Genomic DNA, 23,263 nt, shown 5'->3' on the forward strand with positions numbered 1-23,263 from the left:
GTTTAAGGCAAAGCAGGAATTCTTGGGAAATGTTTTCCTTGTAAGGGGAACTTCAGCACTCATTTGAGAAACCCCATTCTGTTTTGTTCCTCTCTAAACTACCAGTGAGGAGGGAGTTTCAGAGACTGACTAGACATTTTTCTATCTCAGAAAGTTGTCTTCTAATTTGATGTGTGTTGCTAAAATTTATATCTTTCCTTCTTTCTGGATAAACAGAACTTTCTCAAACACCCTTTGGTTTAACTGCTTATTCCGTTGGGCGGTTCATAAAATGACCACATCACAATCTTCTCCCAATTAGGGAAATGAAAGTTAAGAAAAATGAATAATTGAGTGAAACTCGAGATGTCTTTGAGGAGTTCCCCCGGTTATCAGATCTTATACTTAACAGGCACTCAATAAACACTTAGAGAATTTAATTGAATTCCAACATACAGCAGTATTGAGTCAACTGTTTTGTTTGTCCTACAAATTCAAGTCAGGTTATATTCACAATTTGAAAAGATACCAAAGGGAGAAAGTATATGGTACATATTTAGCTACCAATGCTTTCTAACATTTATTATCATGAACTTTAGAACTTTCACCGAAACTTGCCCCGAGACGGCATCATAAATATTCAACTAATTTTTTTCCCAGGTACATGAGCTGACATTTGATGTACACTTGGTGGCTGAAGAATGAATACTTTCCACAATCCTGTCCATTACTGAAAGTGATGAATTAAAAAGGCCAAGGCATTGAGATGGTTCATCCAGCCTGGCTCCTGGGGGTTCTAGCCACCCTTACTTGGTGCCCTTTAAAGCTAAAAACACAATTTTTTCAGAGGAGTGCATGATGACACAAAGCTAAGCTAGAAACCACAAGGGGATTATTATAGTCATGACCTTTCCCTTGCCAGCATGGGAGCTGGACCCTATCTCAGCCAAACATGAAGTCACATGGATGGCTCACCGCCTTCAGGACACAGTTTTCCCTACAGTTCTGGGAAATAAAATTCCTTTAAATGCCAGTCAGGTAAAAGAATGGTGACCGGGCACGGTGGCTCACACCTTTAATCCCAGCACTTTGGGAGGCAGGGGCGGGCAGATCACGAGGTGAGGAGATCGAGACCATCCTGGCTAACATAGTGAAACCTCATCTCTACTTAAAAAAATACAAAAAATTAGCTGGGCGTGTGGCAGGCGCCTGTAGTCCCAGCTACTTGGGAGGCTGAGGTAGTAGAATGGCGTGAACCTGGGAGACAGAGCTTGCAGTGAGCCGAGATCGCTCCACTGCACTCCAGCCTGGGCGACAGAGTGAGACTCTGTCTCAAAAAAAAAAAAAGAAGTATCAGTTGATCTGTCTCCATCTCTCCTCTCTCTCTCTCTCACACACACACACACACACACACATCCTCTCTCTCTCTCTCTCACACACACACACACACACACACACCTCTCTCTCTCTCTCTCACACACACACACACACACACAGCGCACATATAAAAGGGATGATAAGCCATATGAGTAGAGTTTCTAGAACTAAAACTAAAAGCAAACACATGGAGGACAAGTACCCTGCCAATTCCCATGTGCCAATCCCCCTGGACTGAACTCCTCTTGCTTCTCATCATCAGGGGCCAGTCCAGTCATATGGGAATCTACGGAGATTAAAGAATGGATATAAAATGCCACCCTGTCTACAACGTGATTTCCTTACAGGATAGAAAGGGGACATATGTCCATCACATCCTCATCTATATAATATCAAGATCATAGAAACTACCTAAATGCTCAAATGACAGGGAAATAGTTACATACATTAAGATGTATGAACTCAAATACTCAGCAACTAAAAACACTGGCTTCAAAGATGACTATGAAGTGAGAAAAAAACAAAGACATATATATACACATAAATATGCATATGTATATATAAAATACATGTACATATAGCAACAAGTATATATTAATAGTAAAAACCCTGGCTGGGCATGGTGGCTCACACCTGTAATCCCAGCACTTTGGGAGGCCGAGGCAGATGGATCACCTGAGGTCAGGAGTTCGAGACCAGGCTGGCCAACATGGTGAGCCCCTGTCTCTACTAAAAATACAAAAAATTAGCTGGATGTTATGGTGGGCACCTGTAATCCCAACTACTCGAGAGGTTAAGGCAGGAGAATTGTTTGAACCCAGGAGGCGGAGGTTGCAGTGAGCCGAGATCATGCTACTGCACTCCAGCCTAGGGGATAGAGCAAGACTCTATCAAAAAAAAAAAAAAAAAACCTAAAAAGAAATACACCAAAATATTTCGGAATGATAGTAAGATGATAATAAGAGGAGTTCATAAGAAAAAAGAAATAGTGCCAGGCACAGTGGCTCACACATGTAATCCCAGCACTTTGGGAGGCTAAGGTGGGTGGATCACTTGAGGCCAGGAGTTCGAGACCAGCCTGGACAACACAATGAAACCCTGTCCCTGCTAAAAATACAAAAATTATCCAGGCATAGTGGTGCGTGCCTATAATTCCGCTTCTTGGGAGGCTGAGGCGGGAAAATCTATTGAGCTGGGGAGGTGGAGGTTGCAGTGAGCCAAAGTCATGCCATTGCACTTCAGCCTGGGCAACATAGTGAGATTCCATCTCAAAAAGATATATATATATATATAATATATATACACAACTCTAAAAGAAGTACATTAAAATAAAAATCGTGGTTGTTCTAGAGTAGGGACCCATGGCTGGCTGTGGGCTGGAGAAGGCCAGTAACCCTGTCCCTGGCTCTTCCTGCCCTCTGGGATTGAAAATCTGAGGCACGCAGCAATACTGGGTTTGAAGGAAGAAATGGGAGAATGTGGGAAGGAGGAGGAAGTGCAAGAGAGAAGAAGAGTTGAAGGACAGTGGGCGCTGGGGCCAGAGTGAGGTTCCAGGGAGAGAGCTGGGGTTGGGGGAGAAAGAAGTGGGCAGAGAGACAGAAAAGGGGGGTTGGGGACAGATGAGAGGATGGGAGAGAGGGGAGGAAGAGTTAGAGGGAGAGAGAGTGGGGTGAAGTGGGGGGCTGGGGGTGTTGAGGGGTAAGAAAAGAGAGGGAGATGGGGTAGGAAGAAAGGAAGAAGGGCTTAGTAAGAACAGGAGAGGAAGTGTGGAGAAGGGGGCAGTGGAGAAGGGATGTGGGCAATGAGAAGCGTTAAGACACAGGGGCCAGGAGAGGAGGGGTGAGGAGGAGAGAAAATAAGAGAAACGGGCTGGGAGGAATGGGGCCAAACACAGAGGGGCTGAGAGGAAGGCAGAGCAGGAGTGGGGAGGGTCAGGAGGCTGGGGGTGGACAGTGAGGGTGAGGAGAGAGAGACTGGGAGGGAAAGAGAAGGTGTGGGGAGAAGGGGTGGGGAAAAGAGGGTGGAAGGGGAGAGGGGGTGCAGGGGAATGGGAGAGAGATGAGGGGACAAAGAGAGGGTAGGGGAGATGGATCTGGATGAGAGAAAGTGAGGGAGACAGGGTGAAGGGGAGTGAGGGATGGGAGAAAGGGTGAGGGGACGAAGAGAGAGCAGAGAGAGAAAAGGTAGGGGGAGAGAGAGGAGAAAAAGAGAGGGAGAAGGCAGAAGGGAGGAGATAGGCATTAGCGCAAGAGCCCCCGGCCACTTTCTGGAGCGCATCTCTACCTCAGGGGTTAACTCGTCAGGCGGTGGTTGTTTTTTACAATGTCTACATCTCTTCCTCCATTTAAAAACCCACAGGTTCCCTAAAAGAGCCAGACGATGTCACAACTGTACCCTTCCCCCACGGCATGCTATCACCAACCTATCCAAGGGCCCCCGAGGCACAGACACACTTTTTAAGGGCCGCCAACTCAATAGGTGACACGGAGCTTAGTCACACAGTTCAGCAGCTTAAAGGATGAAAATAGCCCCATTACTCTGAAGCACAACTGTTCTCAGCTCCGACAAGGGCCCTTCCTCAGGGAGCCTCATGGAAGGGACTCTGTGAGGATGGAATGAACATCCTGGATGGCTAGAGCACAGGAGAGGCCACGCGGCCTCACATCAGTCACCCCTTTGTCAAGAGGAGGACAGGGAAAATGAGCACCGACACTGGCAGGCGGTCTAGCATCCTCACTGACAGTGCCTGGCCCGAGGCCGGCCCGTAGCACCCCCTCCTCCATGGGGCAGGGCTTCATTTGGGTCCTCCATGCGCCTTCCTTCAACATTTACGCCAAGACTGGAACTGAGCACCTCCCACCCACCATTGATGTGGGCACGGAGCAGCCACCTGTGTATATGGAGGGTGGGCTGGGGGGAGACATTGGCTCCAGTGGGCTCATTCTCACAAGCAAAAATGTGGAACTGGGACCAAATCAAGTGACACTTAACAGGCATTTGGAACTGTGGCATGTGCCCCATGAACAAGTCACACAGAAGAAAGGGGACAGGGAGGAAGCGTGGCCAGAGGGCACGCTGGGCAGCCAGCCCACACCTAGCTCCAGCTGCTGTTTCTTGGGGTTCGGCTCCTCCAGCAGGCACCCTTGGGTTGCACGAGAGGTCCCTGCGGCCCCAGAATAAGCATCCTTTTTGCTCAGGTTAGTGGGCCCTGCTTGGCTTCTATCATTTGAAGAAAGTCCTTACTATACACACGACATGAGAGTGGGAAGACTGTTCCTGAGTTCAAAACCCAGCTGGGTTAAGGCCAGGTGTGGTAGCTCACGCCTGTAACCCTAGCACTTTGGGGGGCTGAGGCAGGTGGATCACCTGAGGCAGGAGTTCCAGACCAGTCTGGCCAACATGGTGAAACCCCATCTCTGCTAAAAATACAAAAAAATCAGCTGGCCATGGTGGCCGGGTGCCTATAATCCCAGCTACTCAGAAGGCCAAGGCAGGAGAATCACTTGAACCTGGGAGACACAGGTTGCAGTGAGCAGAGATCACACCACTGCACTCCAGCCTGGGCAACAGAGTGAGACTCTGTCAAAAAACAAAACAAAACACCTAGATGGGTTAAGATAAAGGACAAAGTTTCTGTCAATTAATAACCCAGATCAGCTGAGCCTCAGGACAATAGAGCAGTCTCCTGGAGAACTTTTCCGAAGTCCACCCATCCCTCCATCAAAACCAGATGGAAGGACTAGGCATAGCGCTCCAATGCACATCTCCAGGGGGGAAACTCCCCAGCTAGATAGAGGTTCGCCCATCATCAATTAATCAGGACATTAAAGGAGGGGAAAATTACAGAAATGCCTGTGTGTTGGTATATGTATGAAAGTTCCCTGGAAGAAAACTTGAGAAACAAAATAGCAGCAGCCTATGGGGAGGGTCACTGCACAGCTGAAGGACAGAGTTGGGAGGGAGACTTTTTCCTGTAAACACTTTTTCACCTTTTGAATTTCGAATCCTGAGGATATATAACCTATTCCAAACACTAACTTTAAAAATGTCTCAGGCAAGCAGCTGTAGTCATTATGCCCTCAAAAAAACAGATGAACACAGTGTGAACTGCTTCCCCCTTTCCAATTTTTTCTGCACTTGGTGAAATCTTCCACCTCACTTTTCCCCCCACAATCCACCCTCCGCAAGCCAATTACTTTCATTTGTTTTCTGACAGTCAAAAGCAGCAATTAAGCTTTAAAAAAAATCAGCATCAATTAACAAACGCTTGCTCTGCCCATCCTGCTTCATGGATCACAGATGAGCTCATTGACCTACTGTATTTGAGTTGACACCTCTCTTTGCCATCTAATAGTTTGTTGAGAACAAAGGGGCAATTAGAAATCACTGGCTAAGTGGTTTAAAACTGTCCCATTTCGGTCAAGTTGTGAAGAGATGTTTTTGCCTGTTTTGTTTTGATGATCAAAACAGGAGAAAGGCAAAGCTCATTTACGAAGTCATTCGTGTCAAATGAATTTGAGAAGCTAGCATGTAAAATGCTCATCAGAAGACAGCACCCAGAACACCCTGGTGAAGAAAATTGAGGTCCATGAAGATGCTAGCTAAGAGGAGGGGGGAGCAGAGCAAGAATGGTCTTTCCCAGTCTTCATCCAAAATGAGGGCCAAGCATCTCCAATGAGGGCCAAGCGTCTCCGTCTAGCTCCAGGCACAAACCTAAGAACTAGCTGGAATAATTAGACAGGACACTAAGCTAATTAAAGACTTTTCACACGGGGAGGTGGCATGTGATGGATAAAACTGGTGCAGCCCCAGAGGACCAGACCTAGAACACGGCCCCAAGTCTTCCAAGTCTAGAACAGTCCAGAAAAATCTGGCAAAAACACAAGGGCTGGTGTTTGCATACTGGCTGGTAAGAAGCTCAAGTGTAAGGAGCTGGTTGTTTAAACTGTCTATACATGCTGTACTTGGGTGCTCAAGGACTTAAATTTGTTATGCCAAATGAGTCATTAATAAGCATTGAAATGTTTATAGTATTTAATCCAAGATAGAAATAACAGTATGAACTGAACTGCACTTCATCTTGCCACTCTGTCACCCACACCTAGAGACAGACCAGCCTCCAGCAGTGCCCCCACCACTTCCGTGGCCAAAGAAAGGAAATAAGCAAAGGCCTTTTCTGGTCTTTTCTTGTCAACTGGATAGTGCTCCATTAGGACAAATATCACAGGATTTTTGTTACTAGTATTTTTTCTTTGTATGGCTAAATATAAGGACAGTTGATCACAGAGTTCAGACCCATGAGCCAACTTTTGCCTTAAGTGTCCCCTAATGAAAACTATAGAACTGCCTGCAAGATATTTATCCATAAGATAATGATCAAGTTGAAAACCAAGTGCTCATGATCAACCAGATTGCTGGTGGACCTTTGCCAGCTGAAGGAATTTAAGTGAAGAAACGTGGAATGATATCAACCGTGTCTGTGAATTCAAGGGATCTGTTTGGCACTGCAGTGTTTTCTCCCATGATGTAGACTTTTTTTTTCTTCTTGAGACAGGGTCTCACTCTGTTGCCCAGGCTAGAGTGCAGTGGTACAATGTCGGCTCACTGTAGCCTCCTGCTCCCAGGTTCAAGTGATTCTCCTGCCCCAGCCTCCTGAGTAGCTGGGACTACAGGTATGTGCCACCATGCCTGGCTAATTTGTGTGTGTGTGTGTGTGTGTGTGTGTGTGAGAGAGAGAGAGAGAGAGAGAGAGAAAATAAAGGGCCTCCCAAAGGAAATATCAACCAAAAACATTTACAAAAAAAAAAAAAGCCACGCTTTCCCTTTTCCTATCTTCCTTTGGAATTTCAACTGGGATCCTTGGGCTTCCAAGTGTTCTCCAAATTGGCTGGCTGGTCCAGGAACCCCTAGGGGACATGGATTCTGACCTTCAAGTTAGAAACTTACTAGGGAGGGGTGATTTAAAAAAGAAGTTTTGGAACTAGATAGTGGTGATGGTTGCAAAGCATTGTGAATATACCCAGTATAACTGAACTGTACACTTAAAAGTGCTGAAAATTGCAAATTGTTACATGTTTTAGCATAAAATTAATAATGTACCAAAACCCATTGAATTGCACACCTTAAATGGATAAATTGTATGGTATGTAAATTATATATCAATAAATCTGTTTTAAAAAACCTTACACCCTGGTGTGATGGCTCACGCCTAATTCCAATGCTTTGAGAGGCCAAGGCAGGTGGATCACTTGAGCCCAGGAGTTCGAGACCAGCCTGGGCAACATGGCGAAGCCCCATCTCTACAAAAAATACAAAAATTAGCAGGGCGTAGTGGCACGCACATGTAGTCCCAGCTACTTGGGTGGCTGAGGTGGGAGGATTGCTTGAGCCTAGGAGGTCGAGGCTGCAGTGAGCCTTGATTGCACCACTGCACTCCAGCCTGAGCGACAGAGTGAGACCCTGTCTCAAAAAATAAAAAAACAAAAAACTTACAAGGGAAAGAGACTGTAGCAAGAGCCTCATGAGGGGAAGCAAGAGCCTGACATTTTCTGAGCCCCTACAGAAATTGGGCGGGGCTGGTTCTTCCATATTGGAAGGCAGCTGGGTTCTGCCACTAGGGGACCATTGTCACTCTGCCTCTCTGAGGCTCAGTCTCATCATCTGATGTCATGGGCCATGACTGCCAAGGCTCCTTCCAGCACTTCAATGCCAGGAACCAATATGTGAGCAGCAGAGGACCCATCGCCTGTCCCCCCACATAAAAGCACATCCCAATACAAAGATAAAACATTACAGGGCCCAAACACTATCAAAGCAAGTTTAACAACTTCGTGCCCCAAAGCCCTTGCCTCTCCCCAGCTTAACGACCCACGTATCAACAGAAGAGAGGCAACAGTTGTGTTAAAACACTCTCCATTCAAAGAACAAAATGGTGAAAGTCCCAAAGAGTCCTGTTCTCTAGTGACTTGTAGGTTCGTGCATAAAACAAAGACTGTGGTTACATACAAAATCTTATGTTCCAGAAGGACTGATAATGAAGTAAGGAAATGGTACTCCAGCCATCTGTGTTAATAAGCCCCTGGGGTTCCCCCAGCGCAGGCTTCCTTAACCTCAGCATGACTGACATTTGGGGTCAGATAACTCTTTGTTGTGGTAGTGCGGGGTGCGGCTGGCCTGTGCATCGTAGGATGTTTAGCAGCACCCCTGACCTCCACCTAGTAGATGCCAGTAGAATGACTCTCCACTCCCCTGCCCCCCACCACCAGCTGTGACAACCAAAAGTGTCTCCAGATAGTGCTGTGTCCCCCTGGTGGGGAGAATTGCCCCAAGTTAAGAACCATTGCCAGAGAGAATTTTCTGTCTTAAAATGTGCAGTTCTTTGTTGAAGCCATGTAATACATGCAGCATCACCCTTCTCACCCATTACAGTGTGGGCCACCAGGAACTGTCAGCAAACAGACCTTGTCAACATGCTCTGCCCAGGGGACTTAAGAATTGCACACGCACTCCTGGTGGTCCATAGTTGTGGAGAATTGCAAGTTGTAACCGTACTTGGGTGAAAGGGTTATATATTCATTCATTAACATATGGCACTTACTGTATGCCAGGCAACGTGCCAGGGCAATGGAGTTGAGCAGATCCAGTTGGAGATGGAGACTTAATACAAGAAGAAATGTTGTATCACTTTGCATTGCATGCCTGTATCAAAACATCTCATGTACAACACAAATATATACACCTGCTATGGACCCACAAAAATTAAAAATAAAAAAAGTTTTAAACAAAGTATGGTACAGCACACCTTTGCAGCAGGCTCCCACAGATGCACAAGGGGTGTGGGAGACTGAACAATGACTTCCCAAAGATTGCCACATCCTAATCCCCAGAACCTGTGACTATGTCCCCTTCCATGGCAACAGGAACTTTGCAGGTGTGATTCACTAGGCATCTTGAGAAGGGGAGGGGGATCCTGGATTATCCAGGTGGGCCCAGTGTCAAACAATGGTCCTCATAAAAGGCAGGCTGGTGGCTCGGTGAAAGACAGGAGATGCGAGGACAGCAGCAGAGGTTGGAGGGCTGGGGTCACGAGTGAAGGAAGTACAGGCACTGCAGGCAGCCTCTAGAAGCCGGGCAAGGCAGGGAAATGAATTCCTCCAAAAAGAACACAACCCTGCTGACACCTTGATATCGACCCGGTAAAATCCATTTTGAACTTCCGACCTCCAGACCTATAAGATAACACATTTGTGCTGTTTCAAGCCACTAGGTTCACAGTGATTTGTTACTGCAGCAATAGGAAACGGATACAGGGAGTCTACAAGGCAGAGAAGAGAGTGATATCTGTTCCCCACGAAGGGAACTACGTGGGCAAAGTCTCAGAGATCTGAATGAGCTTAGAACGAGCGAAAGCATCGGGTGCCTGCCAAGCTTTACGAACGCTTCACTAAGGCATTCAGGATCTAAAGCATTTGCAGAAGGGTAGACACATGGGGTCAATTCCAGAGTCATTTGGGGCTTGACTGTAGATCAGAAGGGGCAGGGAAAGGGGAAGGAACAACAGCATCGTCCCTATGGAAGTGACAGGAAAAATGGTGATACCCTCAACGAAATGGGAAGTAAAAGAGGCAGGACAGGTATTAGCAAGGAGAAATGCTGAGCTTAGTTTGCAACATGCTCAGTCTGAGGCGTCTAAGACACACCTGGGTGAAGTTAGCTAGGAGAGGATACCAATGATAATCAGCTCAACCAATGTTAATCTTAGGCTTACCGTGTGCCATGCACAGGAACACGATGACCAAACTGACAAGGTTCCTGCCCTTGTGGTGCTTATAGTGGGTGGGTCCTGAGCTCAGAACAGAGACCAAGACTTGGGACAGATGTGGGCATCGTCAATAGGTGCCACCTGAATTGGCAAAGTGGCTGCAATCACTCAAGGACACACTAAACATAAGGGGACCAGGGATGACAGCATTCCACAGGTGGACAGGGGTGGAAGAAAAGGAGGGAAGAGTGTAGGAGAAATCAGGAAAAAACAGGGTGTTCTAGAAAACAAAGAGTTCCAGTCTTCAGTCTCAAGCTTCAGTGAAGTCAAACATGGTGAGGCCTGAGACCATGTACTTCGTGATTGGAGAAGGATCATTCAGGATAACCTCAGCATGATCAGTTTCTAGAACACAATCAAGGCAGTGCCAGAGTCCTGGTAGGTGTGGGGCAGGCTATGTGAGGAAAGGGGAAGAGCGGGACAAGCTATCTCAAAAAAACAGCAGTGAAGAGGAGAGAAAGGTGAATGCAAGATGTAACTTTAAGACGGCTTTATTAATAAACTGTAGAAATCTAAATAGAACCAAAGATGGAATCTTCTTAAGGAGGGACAGGGCAGTTGACTATGAACACACGGTTATCCAAGAGAAACCAGGAAAAGTCAGGTCCACCACAGGGCAGTGTAGTGGTCAGAATAACTTTCCCTCCCCGCCCCCAGATGCCCACATCCTAAAGCACAGGATGTGTAAATGTTGGGTTACAAGGCAAAGGTGAGTTAAATTTACTGATCAGCTGACCTGGAGATGAGGCGATGAGCCTGGAATATCCAGGTGGACCCAATGTCATCACAGGAGTCCATACACGTGGAAGAGAGGGGCAGAAGAGTCAGTAACAATGATGTGATGGGAGAGAGAGCTGCCCAGCCATTGCTGGCTTTGGAGACAGGAAGAGGCCACAAGCCAAGGAATGCCAATTCTCGAAGCTGGAAAAGACGAGGAAAGGGATTCCCTCCTACAGCCTCCAGAAGGAATGCAGCTCTGCTGACTTCGTGATTGTCGCCCAGTGACGAATGATAAACTTGTGATGTCTCCAGGTACTAAGTTTGTGGTAGTTACAGCAGCAATCAAACGAATACAGGTACCAGGTATCGAAAATCATGAACAAATATTACACACTGGAATAATGCAAACAGTGTATCTTAAAGTCCCCTTTAAAGAGAATGGAGGGTAAAGGATTCTGGAAAGTGCCTGTGTGATACTCTGGTAAAAGTCCCAGAGACTAACACTGAGATCAGCTGGCTAGTGTCACTAATGCCTAGGTGTTGGAGGTCTGGGTTGGACCGGATTCATGGAAGAATCCACACTGTACTGTCTTAACACAAGAAGTTTGTTTTGAAGTAGAAGTATGTCATTCTCCTTCTCTAAGGTAATGTGTCACTTATAACAGTACTTCGTCTTATGATCAATGTGCCATGTGTACCCTAGTGAACCACAAGCTCTGGACGTCAGCTTTCTCAACTGTAAGGCAAGGAGGGGTTCTACACTGGACCATGATCAGAACCACCTGGAGGGCTCATGAAAATACAGATTGCTGGGCCACGCCCCCAGCATTCCTGATTCAGGAGGTCTGCTGGAATGAAGCCAGAGAATCTGTATCTCTATCGGGCTGCAGGGGAGGCTGTGCTACTGGCCTGGGGGCCACCCTCTGAGAAGCGCTGCATTAGAGGCTCTCCTTCTCTAACACTAAGGATTTGGGGTATTTTCCTGTTCTGCATCTTTCCCATTAGCACTGACTTCTTGGTTCTCAGCAGCTTGCTCTTGCTCTGTCACTCTCCATCCCTTAGTATAGCATTTCAGATGTCCACCGTGCTTAACATTGAACAACAGTCCAGGCTAGACCTGGTTGATATGAAGTAGCGACAGATATACCTAGAAAGCCATTTTCCTCCCCCACTGCCTCCTATTCCCTGCCCCTCCCCATCACATAGTTAACTCAGAGAAAGAGCAGTTCTTCTGACTGGGAGCTGGCCGGGCACTCACAGCTGGGCCAGGGTGTCCTGTTGAACAGAAACAATTCCCTAGAAAACCAACATCAGACAAGGCCACTCTGTGAGCAGGATGGAATAAGATGAAAACAAGACCACACATTAATCATGTCTGAACACGGACAAAACATGCACCTTGTCCAAACCACAGATATGACCAAACATCCCCCAATCCTGGCTAATGCAAATGACTGCTGCTGCTTTACCAGCCATAGATGTGGCCTGCCTCCAATGTTCCCTGCTTCTAGAGAACATTTGTTAAAATACCCAATCACAAATTCCCCCGGTAGCGTCCAATCCAAAGTAATGCCCAGCTTCCTTAAACACTCCCACAAGCCACCTGACACAGGTGCAAGTCCTCTAAGTCATCCTTACTTGTACCGTCTTACTGAGATGCCCCGCAGTTCCCACGGTGTTCGTTCTCAGTCTCTGCCACAACAACCAGGTGTGGCTGGAGGGCAGCGATGATTCATACTCAACCAGATTTCTGCTCAAACATGATCTCCTCTAAGACACTGTCCTTAGCATTCTCCAGGTTAAGTCAGATTGGCCTCCTTCACGCATCTTTCATGCGCTCTACTGTGGCTTTTGGCTACATATTGCCATGAGAATTGCATTTAAGTCAGCCTCCATTAGACTGAGAAGCCCAAAGTGTCACGTCTCTGTTCTGCACCTGTTCTTAGCACAGTGCGTATGCAAAACAGATCAATAAACATTGGATGGATGGATGGATGAACAACTACTACTGTATGCAAAATACATTGAAAATAACTACAAACTCAAGAGTTGATGAGAGAATGTCAGTAACACCAAAAGAACTGAAGTAGTAAGAGAAGAAACCACCAAGGTCTGTGCAACCAGGTCCACAGCAAGTTTTGCTCATGCCAAGATGGACAGAAGTAGGTAAAGGTTATGTACAATTAAGGTGGGAGCCTTTTCTTCCATTTCTAACTCAAGACATTTGTAGAGACCAACACATTATGTTCATTTTAGCTTTAGTTTAGCATACAGCAGTCTACCGCCAATGCAATAAATACATTGCCAAAGGCTATCCAAACTTTGTTGTTACTCTGGAATTAAACAGAAATTTGCTGGACTTGCAAACCCTTCACTACTCACAGATTTGGGTCACCATAATATTTGTGTAATTGTAATTATAAGAGGCTTTCTCTGTGTCTGGCACTGTAGGCATGCATCTCCTAGCAAGTTCAGAGGGCACATTCTCGTGGGCTTTTATAAGAGGCCATGTTGCAACTAACCAGCTTCACTTCAGGGTTAGGGATTTGGTTCTTTTCTGTTATTTTTCAGAAAACAAACTATAAGATACAGTTTTACTATGTTATCCATTAACAGAAAACTCATTATCAGGCCAGGTAAGAATATAAGTATATCAGAATCAGGCACAGTGATGTGAGTCTCAGCTACTTGGGAAGATCTTGAGTCCAGGAGTTCGAATCCACCCTGGGCAACACAGCGAGGCCCTCCCTCTTAAAAAAGAACAAAATTGCATCAAATTGATAAACTGAATAAATCTGAAAACCAGAGACTTGGGGGGAAGAGCTGTGCCTCTGTGTGCACACACACAACCTCAGCCCATTAGATCACTCCATTGGAAGACATACAGAATGAACGGTTAAATAACTGCACTTCATTACAAATATACTGCTGGAGATGCTTTCAAAAGAGCAGGTGATCTTTAGCCACAAACTACTACAAGCACCTTAAATCCCATTATAAATATGAATTAAATTACATTTGTTTTGATATTATCACCTCTAAGTATTAACTCCTGAAATAAATGAAAATCGGTGCCCCCTCCCCCTGCAATAATGGTTACAGCAAAGATTAAAAGGACTAAAAGCTACAGGAGCACTCTATTTTTCGTAGGAAGTTCTGAAGAACGAAAACAGTTCAAATCTGAAAAATAGGTCTGATTCTTCTTAAATGAGACTCAGTCCCCTTCTCATTGAGATACAGAAAGTACAGTCTAGCCATGGCAGAAGACATTTGAATCTAACTTCTTTTTGTGCATAACCCTGTCGGTGACCCACCCAAAATGAAAGGTGATCAAAACAGAATTGTTGGTTACCTCGGAAGAAATTAATCCATTACTAAAGTGGCCTGTAAGGTTTAAAGTATATACTTCTGCCAATGAACTAAATCATCTTATGGGCCAGAGCAAAACAAGAGTGAGTTAAGTGTTCTGTCCCCAGCAGAGTAGGAGGATTTCATGCCCCTCATTCATTCATTCAACAAATATTCAGGTCCGGCTCTGTGCCAGACACCAAAAGTGCTGAGCAAACTATGCAACATTGTGCTGTCCCTATGGTCACAGAGCTTACAGTAGAGGAGATAGCTGTTACGCACAAATATGGAATATTGTTACGAAAAAAAGGTGCTGTATGAGAAAATGGAACAGGAACCAATTTAGACTGGAGGTGGGAGAGAAGGGCACTGTGAAAAAAGTGACATTTAAGCCAAGAGGACAATAGATCACCACTACTTTAGAAAAGGAAAACCTTTTTTGGCAAATGACCACAAATGGGATTTTAACTTTGCCTGTCACCAACGGACTGGTTTAAACCTTCTCTTTTCCAATCCTTCAGGCTTTCTGAACATCCTGACTAGTGTACTGGAATCCTATTACCTGAACACAGAAAGGTCTCACTTTACTATGATTTATTATTATCTGCAGCCTTCCTATGCCTGGCCTAGGAACATCCAAAAATAATCTGCCAGAGGCTGAAAAACAGAGGCTGGCTGTCAGCAAGAACATTACCTGGGTAGACCAAACATTTAATAGCCCAAGTAATCATAAGTCCCTTGCCAATAAAGTGGCAGCTTCTCTGGGCAGCAAGGTGGTTCCAATGCCCCGGGGTCTATATCAAATGGGACCCAGGGGGTCAAGAGGTTAGTTGGCTACTTCGAACTGATGTTTACTCAGTAAATCAAAGACCAGATCACCATTTCCAGGTCCCAGACCCTGAAGACTTAAAGGATGGTATGGGAAGTGGCCTTTTAGCATCACGGAGCAGACAGCTCGCCAGGCTGGAGGAAGGCAGCAGCGAAAGGGTCGGGGCCCGGAGGAAGGGGGCGCAAAAAGAGGAGCGTCAGGTGCTCTGGACCCCGGGACTGCAAGCCAGGCCAGGCACTGGGGCGTTTCCCGCCCCACCCCCCAACCCCTGTCAGCCCCCAGCAAAGGCAACCCAGCCCCATCCAAGACCCCGAGGTTCTAGCTTTCCCCAAGGCAGGACCAGAAAGGCAACAGCAGCCCCGCGCAGGGCCGGAGCCCACCAAGTCCGGCTGCCTGTGTCCGCAGCGCAGAGGAGGGCGCGCTCGGGTGCAAAAATGGCCAAGACAAAACTCTCCCCGCCCACCCGAAAAGCCAACCACACCCCCTGCATCCCTCAGCCCGAGCCGTCCGGGGCCAGCCCCCGTTATCGTCTGCCCAGGCCCCCGCGGGTTCCCGTCGGCGCCGCGCGCGGGCTCGGCGGGCACACCGGCGCAAGTGGGAGTGAATGGGGGCGCGCGAAGCAGGCGAGGGCGCCCACTGCTGTGTCCCCCGTCCGGACCCTGCCCCCGGGGCGCCCTCCCGGGCTCCGCGGTTCTGGGACTGGCGCGCCGCCCTCAAGGCTGAAGTGGACGCCCGGACGCGGGCGGCCCTCACTCACCCATTGGCGTCGAGCCGGGCCGGGCCGCCGAGGCAGCGTGAAAGTTGGCGGAGGCGGGCGTGGGGTTCGGGGCGCCGGGATCGGGGCGCTAGGATCCAGGCGCGGGGGTCCGGACGCGGCGGCTGCTGGGCCGGCTTCTTCCTCAGTGACTGCGGTGGCGGCTCAGCGCCGCCCGCTGCTGCCTCTGCTGCTGCTGCCCCGGGGCGACTCCTGCTGCTGCTGTTGCATCGCGGCCCAATGCGCCCGGCTGCGCCGGGTTTCCTGCTCCCCGCGAGTGGAAATTGCGAAAAAAAAAAAAAAAAAAAAAAAAAAGCGCCGCCCAGCCCAGCGCCCGGCAGCCGCGGCCGCGCCGCCCGCTCTCCCCTCCTCCTCAGCGCTGCCGCGAGGCTCCTACAGCTCCGCCTGCCGGGGACGCGCGGCCGCCGGGCGGGGGCGGGGCCGGAGAGGGGCGGGGCCCGGGCCGCGTCGGGGCAGGCGCCGGGGGCGTCCCTGCGGCTGAGGCGCTTGGGCGCCCTCCTCACCGCCCTAGCCAGAGGGACCCCGCTCCGCGCGGCTGCCGCCCACCCGCGGCGGCTGGGCTGACGCCCCGGGAAGTGCCGCGAGACTCCTCGAGACCGGAGGAGAGGGGCTCCGTGGGGGAGGGGCGTGGGAGTGCAGGGGCACGTGGAGAAGGAGGAGAAGGGGGCTGAGCGGGAGGGGGCGACAAGAGGTGGAAGACGGGCTGGGGATGGAGACCAGGGCAGGCCCGGGGCCAAACGCCTGCCCAGGGTGATGGCAGGTGACCCTGGGGCATCGAGGCAATCCGGAATGAGACTTCCCGGGGGGGGGGGGGTGTTGTGGGGGGAAGGAAAAGGGTCCCTTGGAAGGGAGAGAAACGCGGCGTCCCTTCGGTGGGGCGTGGGAACGCAGGCAGGCCAGGTGCGAGTTCCGCACAGAGGAGGCGGTGGCACCGACGTGGGGAAAAACGAGCGAAGGACGCAGCGGGGCGGAGGGGACGCATCGCCTCGCAGGGACCCGCCTAAGCCCCGCCCCAGTGCCTGGGCCAGGTGGGGTTCGGGTGTTCAGGAATGTTCCCGAGGTCTGATGTTCCCAGGAATCCGCTGAGATGAGGTCTGGCTCCCTCCCCAGCAGGCATCATTGTGCCTTACTGACTCCCAGACCTGAATGGCCGACCCTTGAGTGGGCGCTAAAATGGAAACAGGGAATCCGTGGGCATTCGTGGGCAATTCAGAAGCTCCGTTTTGGGTCCATTCACCACCACACCTTTCGCCATAGATACTCTGCCTGCCACCACATTCCTCTACCGGCCCGTTATTTCCTTTTCCCTTTCCACCATCTGGTGGTAGGAAACGATAGTGAACTACATGGGAGACATTCAGGCAAAGAGCAAGTAAGACAATAGAGAAATTAGATCAGTGGCCCTGGAAATGGAGGGGGCTGAAGGCTAGTGGACTCAAAAGGGACAAATGAAAGCCGACCCCCTACCCAAGAGAGGGGCTATCTCCATACCTCACCTATGTTGGTGGGGCAACTCTTGTAAATTGGTTACCATCCTGGGATTTCTGTAGAAAATTGTTCTTGTAACTGTTTCATGAGTTTTTCAAAAAACCTCAAAGTCAGGGTCTTACAAACAAGAAATCAGTAGCATCATCTTTCTAAACACCGTTCATGTGTGCCAAACCGATCGAAATAGGAGGCTAATCAAGGGACAAGAGGCCCATCCACACAGAGGCTGCAGTTGAAGTCCTAGTGTCGTCAACATCAGACTCCTAAAGAAGGGATCAGAGAACACGGAGATTAAGAATGCGAAGTCCGGGCGCGGTGGCTCACGCCTGTAATCCCAGCATTCTGAGAGGCTGAGGCGGGCGGATCACGAGGTCAGGAGATCGAGACTATACTGGCTAACATGGTGAAACCCCATCTCTACTTAAAAATACAAAAAATTAGCCAGGTGTGGTGGCGGGCACCTGTAGTCCCAGCTACTCGGGAGGCTGAGGCAGGAGAATGGCGTAAACCCGGGAGGTGGAGCTTGCAGTGAGCCGAGATCACCCCACTGCACTCCAGCCTGGGCAACAGAGCGAGACTCCGTCTCAAGAAAAGAAAAGAATGTGAAGTGGGCCAGGCAAGGTGGCTCACGCCTGTAATCTCAGCTCTTTGAGAGGCCGAGGCGAGCGGATCACCTGAGGTCAGGAGTTCGAGACCAAGCTGACCAACATGGTGAGCCCCTCTCTCTATGAAAAATACAAAAATTAGCCAGGCGTGGTGGCACACACCTCAGTCCCAACTCCTTGGGAGGCTGAGGCACAAGAATTCGTTTGAACCTGGGAGGTGGAGGTGGCAGTGAGCCTAGATGGCGCCACTACACTCCAGCCTGGACACAGAGCGAAACTCCGTCTCAAAAAAAAAAAAAAAAAAAAAGAATGTGAAATCTTGAAGGCAGGGATGATGAATACTCAAATATTCCTGCTCCAGGCACCCTGGTGCCTCACTCATTACATGTCTTGTTATAATCAGGGCAATCAGGCCTTCTGATACCATCTTAGAGTTGACAAACACTGAAACTCACAGAGTCTGGATAAACCCTCTGCTACTGGGGCTTTTTTTTCCCCAACGGCAGAAGAACTAGTATGAGTGTCTGCTCAATTCCAGAGGTGGTTCTCTTTGCTAAGGCCAGTATCAGTGGGTCATCCTAGCCCTCTCTCAAAGAACCTCAGACCCCTGAAAGTGATGGAGTACATTTCGACATGGAAACAGTTGTGCCGGCCCTGTAGTGGTTCTTGGCTGGCTGCCCAGTGCATTCTCACAGTGATGAGTCAAAAGTCTTTGAACATTGTTAATGATACCTTCCCATAGCTAAACTTACCCAGGCATCACAGAGGCCTAAGCCAGCAGATGGGGTGCTGAACTCTGTCGGCTCAAAGAAAAAGAAAAAATCAGCAGTTTGTCTTATGTCCTGCTTGGTCTCTCTGTCCTATGTGGAGAAGACAGTCTTCTCATTGAATTTTATTTCCAACTTCACACAGGTGAAGACAGATCACTTGAAATTTGGGAAGTTTGTTTTGTTTTGTTGTCTCTCTCTCTCTCTCTCTCTCTCTCTCTCTCTCTCTTTTTTCTGAGACAGGGTCTCACTGTCACCCAGGCTGGAGGATAGTGGTGTGATCATGGCTCACTGCAGCCTCAACCTCCTGGGCTCAAGTGATCCTCCCACCTCAGCCTCCCAAATAGCTGGGACTACAGGCATGTGCCATCTCATCTAGCTAATTTTTGTAGTTTTTGTAGAGATGAGGTCTCACTATGTTGCCCAAGCTGGTCTCGAACTCCTGGGCTCAACTGATCCTCCCCCGCCTCAGCCTCCCAAAGTGCTAGGATTACAGGCTGAGCCACTGCACCTGACTCGCTTGAAGTTTTGAGTCTTGTTTATTCTCTGGTCTGTTTCAAGGCATACCTTTTCCTTCTTGGACAGGAATGCGGTGTCGCTCCTCCTTGATCTGCTTCCTGCGTGGTCAAATTTGCGTTACCACAAAAGAAAGACTGATGGCAACACATTTTAGAAAATCCCTGAACTGTACCCTAATTTTATTTTTTCGTTTGTTTGTTTGTTTTTGAGATGGACTTTCACTCTTGTTGCCCAGGCTGGAGTGCAATGGCGGGATCTTGGCTCACTGCAACCTCTACCTCCTGGGTTTAAGGGTTTAAGCGATTCTCCCGCCTCAGCCTCCTGAGTTTCTGGGATTACAGGCATGCGCTATCACGCCCGGCTAATTTTGTATTTTTAGTAGAGATGGGGTTTCAACTTTGTTGGCCAGGCTGGTCTTGAACTCCTGACCTCAGGTGATCCACCCGCCTTGGCCTCCCAAAGTGCTAGGATTACAGACTTGAGCCATCGCACCGGGCCATGTGCCCTAATTTTAATGCCTTAACTAAACAAAGTTGTGGTGATTCTATCTGAAACACTATAGTTTATTTTTCATTTTAAGTTTCTCTGACTTATGAAAATGAACATTCCATTTTTTCACTTATTGCTTAGTTCTTCTGAATTGTTCCTATTGTCCTTTCATTTTTCCTTGGAGAAACTTTTGCTGACCAGCACAAGGGAAGTTAATATCAAGATTCAGATCCAGCTGCTGACATGAATAGATGCATAATTTCTCATCCTGCCTCCCTCTTACAAGAATATCTTTTAACACAATGGTTAATGCAATATTTCAAATGATGTAAATTCATCTCATGAATATTTCTAGAGAAATAAGATTTTATTTAATACCACATCTTTGTCCCACTGAACTCCCATTTCCACCAGAGGAGATTATGCATTTTGGAAATAGAAAGTATTGGAGCTGTTACACTTAAAATGATATCATATGACTTAAAAGGCACTGCTATGTTGCTCAGTAGTAGTAACAAATTTTTGGATAAAAACTGAAGGTGTGGCCAGGCATGGTGGCTCATGCCTGTAATCTCAGCACTTTGGGAGGCTGAGGTGGGTAGATCGCTTGAGCCCAGGAGTTTCAGACCAGCCTGGACAACATAGTGAGATCCTATCTCTACAAAAAATACAAAAATTAGTCGGATGAGGTGGCACATACCTGTAGTCCCAGCTACTCAGAAGGTTGAAATGGGAGGATCACTTGAGCCCAGGAGGTTGAGGCTGCAGTGAGCCGTGACTACACTACTGCATTCCAGCCTGGGTGACAGAGCAAGACCCTGTCTCAAAAAAAATAAAAATAAAAATAAAAAATTGAAGGTGGGTGAGCTTCTGCCTTTCATACTTCCTATCTCTGAGTACTGGGACTTAACATCTGTAATTTTCATATAATGAACAATGCTTTGATAACCTTTAATATCATCTTTATATTAATATAAATTACATGCTGAGTGCTATACAAAAGACAGTCATTGTATAGTGCTTCTAATGAGCTTTATGGGGAAATGTAAAAATCTCACAGTGCCAGAAAGTAAAGATGTGCTGAACAAAGGTGACAGGGCACAGCAGAAGGGCACAGGAGCCAGCCCCAAAGGGTTCCCAAAGGCCAAAGCTGGAGCAATTCAAGCGACAAAATAATTAATAATTGTATTTGAAGAAAATTAATATCTTTGAGTCTATAGAAATACAACTAAATAACTGACTAGGGGAAAATATCAAGGAGAAGGGACAAGTCTTCCTTACAGAGGAATTCCAATTAAAGTGTAAGAGAAATGAGAGAAAGGGAAAAGCATCATTAGAACATCACAGTGACTGCTAATATAGGCATGATCCAACTACCATTCACAAATGAGTGGGTGAAAATTTAAGGAGAAACAGGATATTTGCATAGCCTCAAAGTATTTTCCCTGAAATAAATGTCTTAATTTTTTTTTTTTTTTTTTTTTTTTGAGACGGAGTCTCGCTCTGTCGCCCAGCCCAGGCTGGAGTGCAGTGGCGCGATCTCGGCTCACTGCAAGCTCCGCCTCCCGGGTTCACGCCATTCTCCTGCCTCAGCCTCCCGAGTAGCTGGGACTACAGGCGCCCACAACCGCGCCCGGCTAATTTTTTGTATTTTTAGTAGAGACGGGGTTTCACCGTGGTCTCGATCTCCTGACCTTGTGATCCGCCCGCCTCGGCCTCCCAAAGTGCTGGGATTACAGGCGTGAGCCACCGCGCCCGGCCTGTCTTAATATTTAAAATGGGGGAAATAGTAACTTTACTTGGAGAACTCTGGCAAATAGCACTTTTTTTTTTCTTTCTATTATACTTTAAATTTTGGGATATATGTGCAGAATGTGCAGGTTTGTTACATAGGTATACATGTGCCATGGTGGTTTGCTGCACCCATCAACCTGTCATCTATATTAGGTATTTCTCCTAATGCTATCCTTCCCCTAGCCCCCCACTACCCAACAGGCCCTGGTGTGTGATGTTCCCCTCCCTGTGTCCATGTGTTCTCATTGTTCAGCTCCCACTTATGAGTGAGAACATGCGATGTTTGGTTTTCTGTTTCTGTGTTAGTTTGCTGAGAATGATGTTTTCCAGCTTCATCCATGTCCCTGCAAAGGACATGAACTCATCCTTTTTTATGGATGCATAGTATTCCATGGTATATATGTGCCGCATTTTCTTTATCCAGTCTATCTTTGATGGACATGTGGGTTGGTTCCAAGTCTTTGCTATTGTGAATAGTGCTTCTTTTGAGAAGTGTCTGTTCACTTTAAGCAGGCAGTCATGGCTCTATCCTGATGGCTTTTTTTTTCTTTTTTTAGACAGAGTCTCACTCTGTCACCCAAGCTGGAACAAAATGATGCGATCTCTGCTCACTGTGACCTCTGCCTCCTGAGCTCAAGCTCAAGAGATTCATGTACCTCAGGTGTGCACCACCATGCCTAGCTAATTTTTGTATTTTTAATAGAGATGGGGTTTTGCCATGTTGACTAGGCTGGTCTCGAACCCCTAGCTGAAGTGATCTGCTTGCCTCAGCCTCCCAAAGTGCTGGGATTACAGGTGTGAGCCACCTCGCTGGGCCTGATGGTTTTGAGGCAGACTTTTCCATTCCTCCTTTGCTTCGTGTACACCGGGTTAAAGGTAACTGATGTCTAGATCAAAAGTCACAAAAATATTAATAACAAATGTCTTGCTCTATTATGTTTACCTGACTTGATAGCCTCTCTTAGAATGACCCACTCCCTTCCCTCTTTTTCTTTTTCAGTAAATCTTTTTCAACAAATCTAACAGGACTGGGTTTAGATCACTTATGAAACAGCTAAACCATGACCCTCTTTACAAGGTTTGTGGGAAAGCCTTGCTTTGTAAACAAAGGAAAACACAAAGGAAGCAACTAGAAGGTGAGACGTGCATGTCCACAATGCTACAAAAATAGGGTGTCCTCGTTTAAAAATCCAAAGAATGCCTGAGTAATCAACTCCCAAGCTGACCAGTCACACGAGCTTGTATCTAAAGTGCGCAAAAAGAGCCCTGGTACACAGGCAAACTTGCCAAGAACATTTTTCCATCCTTTTCCACAGCACTGCTTTGTCTAAGAAAATAGTAAATTGGGAGAACGGTCCTAAGAGATTAACAAAAAAACATGGTTTCTGCTGTTTTCTACACAGCCTGCTGGTTTCCTCCCCCACCAAAATCACAAGGGGTCATGTGTAAGGAATTGCATTTTCACAATTAAAAGACAAATCAAATGATAATCAAAAAAGTTCCCAAAGCGCCAGACATTAAGATCATATGTGTGAAATATGTATTGTAATAAATGTTAACATTAAGCCAGGCATGGTGGCTCACGCCTAGAATCTCAGCACTTTGGGAGGCCTAGCCGGGCAGATCACTTGAGGTCAGTAGTTCACAACCCACCTGGCCAACATGTGAAACCCTGTCTCTACTAAAAATACAAAAATTAGCCAGGTGTGGTGGTGCGCACATGTAATTCCAGCTGCTCAGGAGGCTGAGGCA

The 23,263-nt window shown here is 47.6% G+C and overlaps 1 protein-coding gene across 7 annotated transcripts in view; it reads right to left on the reverse strand.

Moving 5' to 3' along the window:
• SH3KBP1 (SH3 domain containing kinase binding protein 1) overlaps positions 1-16,326 on the reverse strand; it is a 361,405-nt gene extending 345,079 nt beyond the window's left edge. For 2 of the 7 annotated variants that reach the window (XM_077989618.1, XM_015127045.3), the window contains exon 1: positions 15,832-16,326. Coding sequence is in view for 4 of the 7 variants with exons in the window: in XM_015127044.3 (XP_014982530.2) it covers positions 15,832-15,835 (4 nt within the window). In the remaining 3 variants the exon portion in view is untranslated. Of the gene's footprint in view, positions 1-12,535; positions 12,852-15,831 lie in introns of those variants that run through there. The other 5 variants (XM_028842134.2, XM_015127038.3, XM_015127044.3 and 2 more) reach the window with 4 other exon arrangements.
• Between the last annotated feature and the right edge of the window lie 6,937 nt (positions 16,327-23,263).

The sequence above is a fragment of the Macaca mulatta genome, chromosome X (genome assembly GCF_049350105.2).
Source record: "Macaca mulatta isolate MMU2019108-1 chromosome X, T2T-MMU8v2.0, whole genome shotgun sequence".
Taxonomy (NCBI): Eukaryota; Metazoa; Chordata; class Mammalia; order Primates; family Cercopithecidae; genus Macaca; species Macaca mulatta.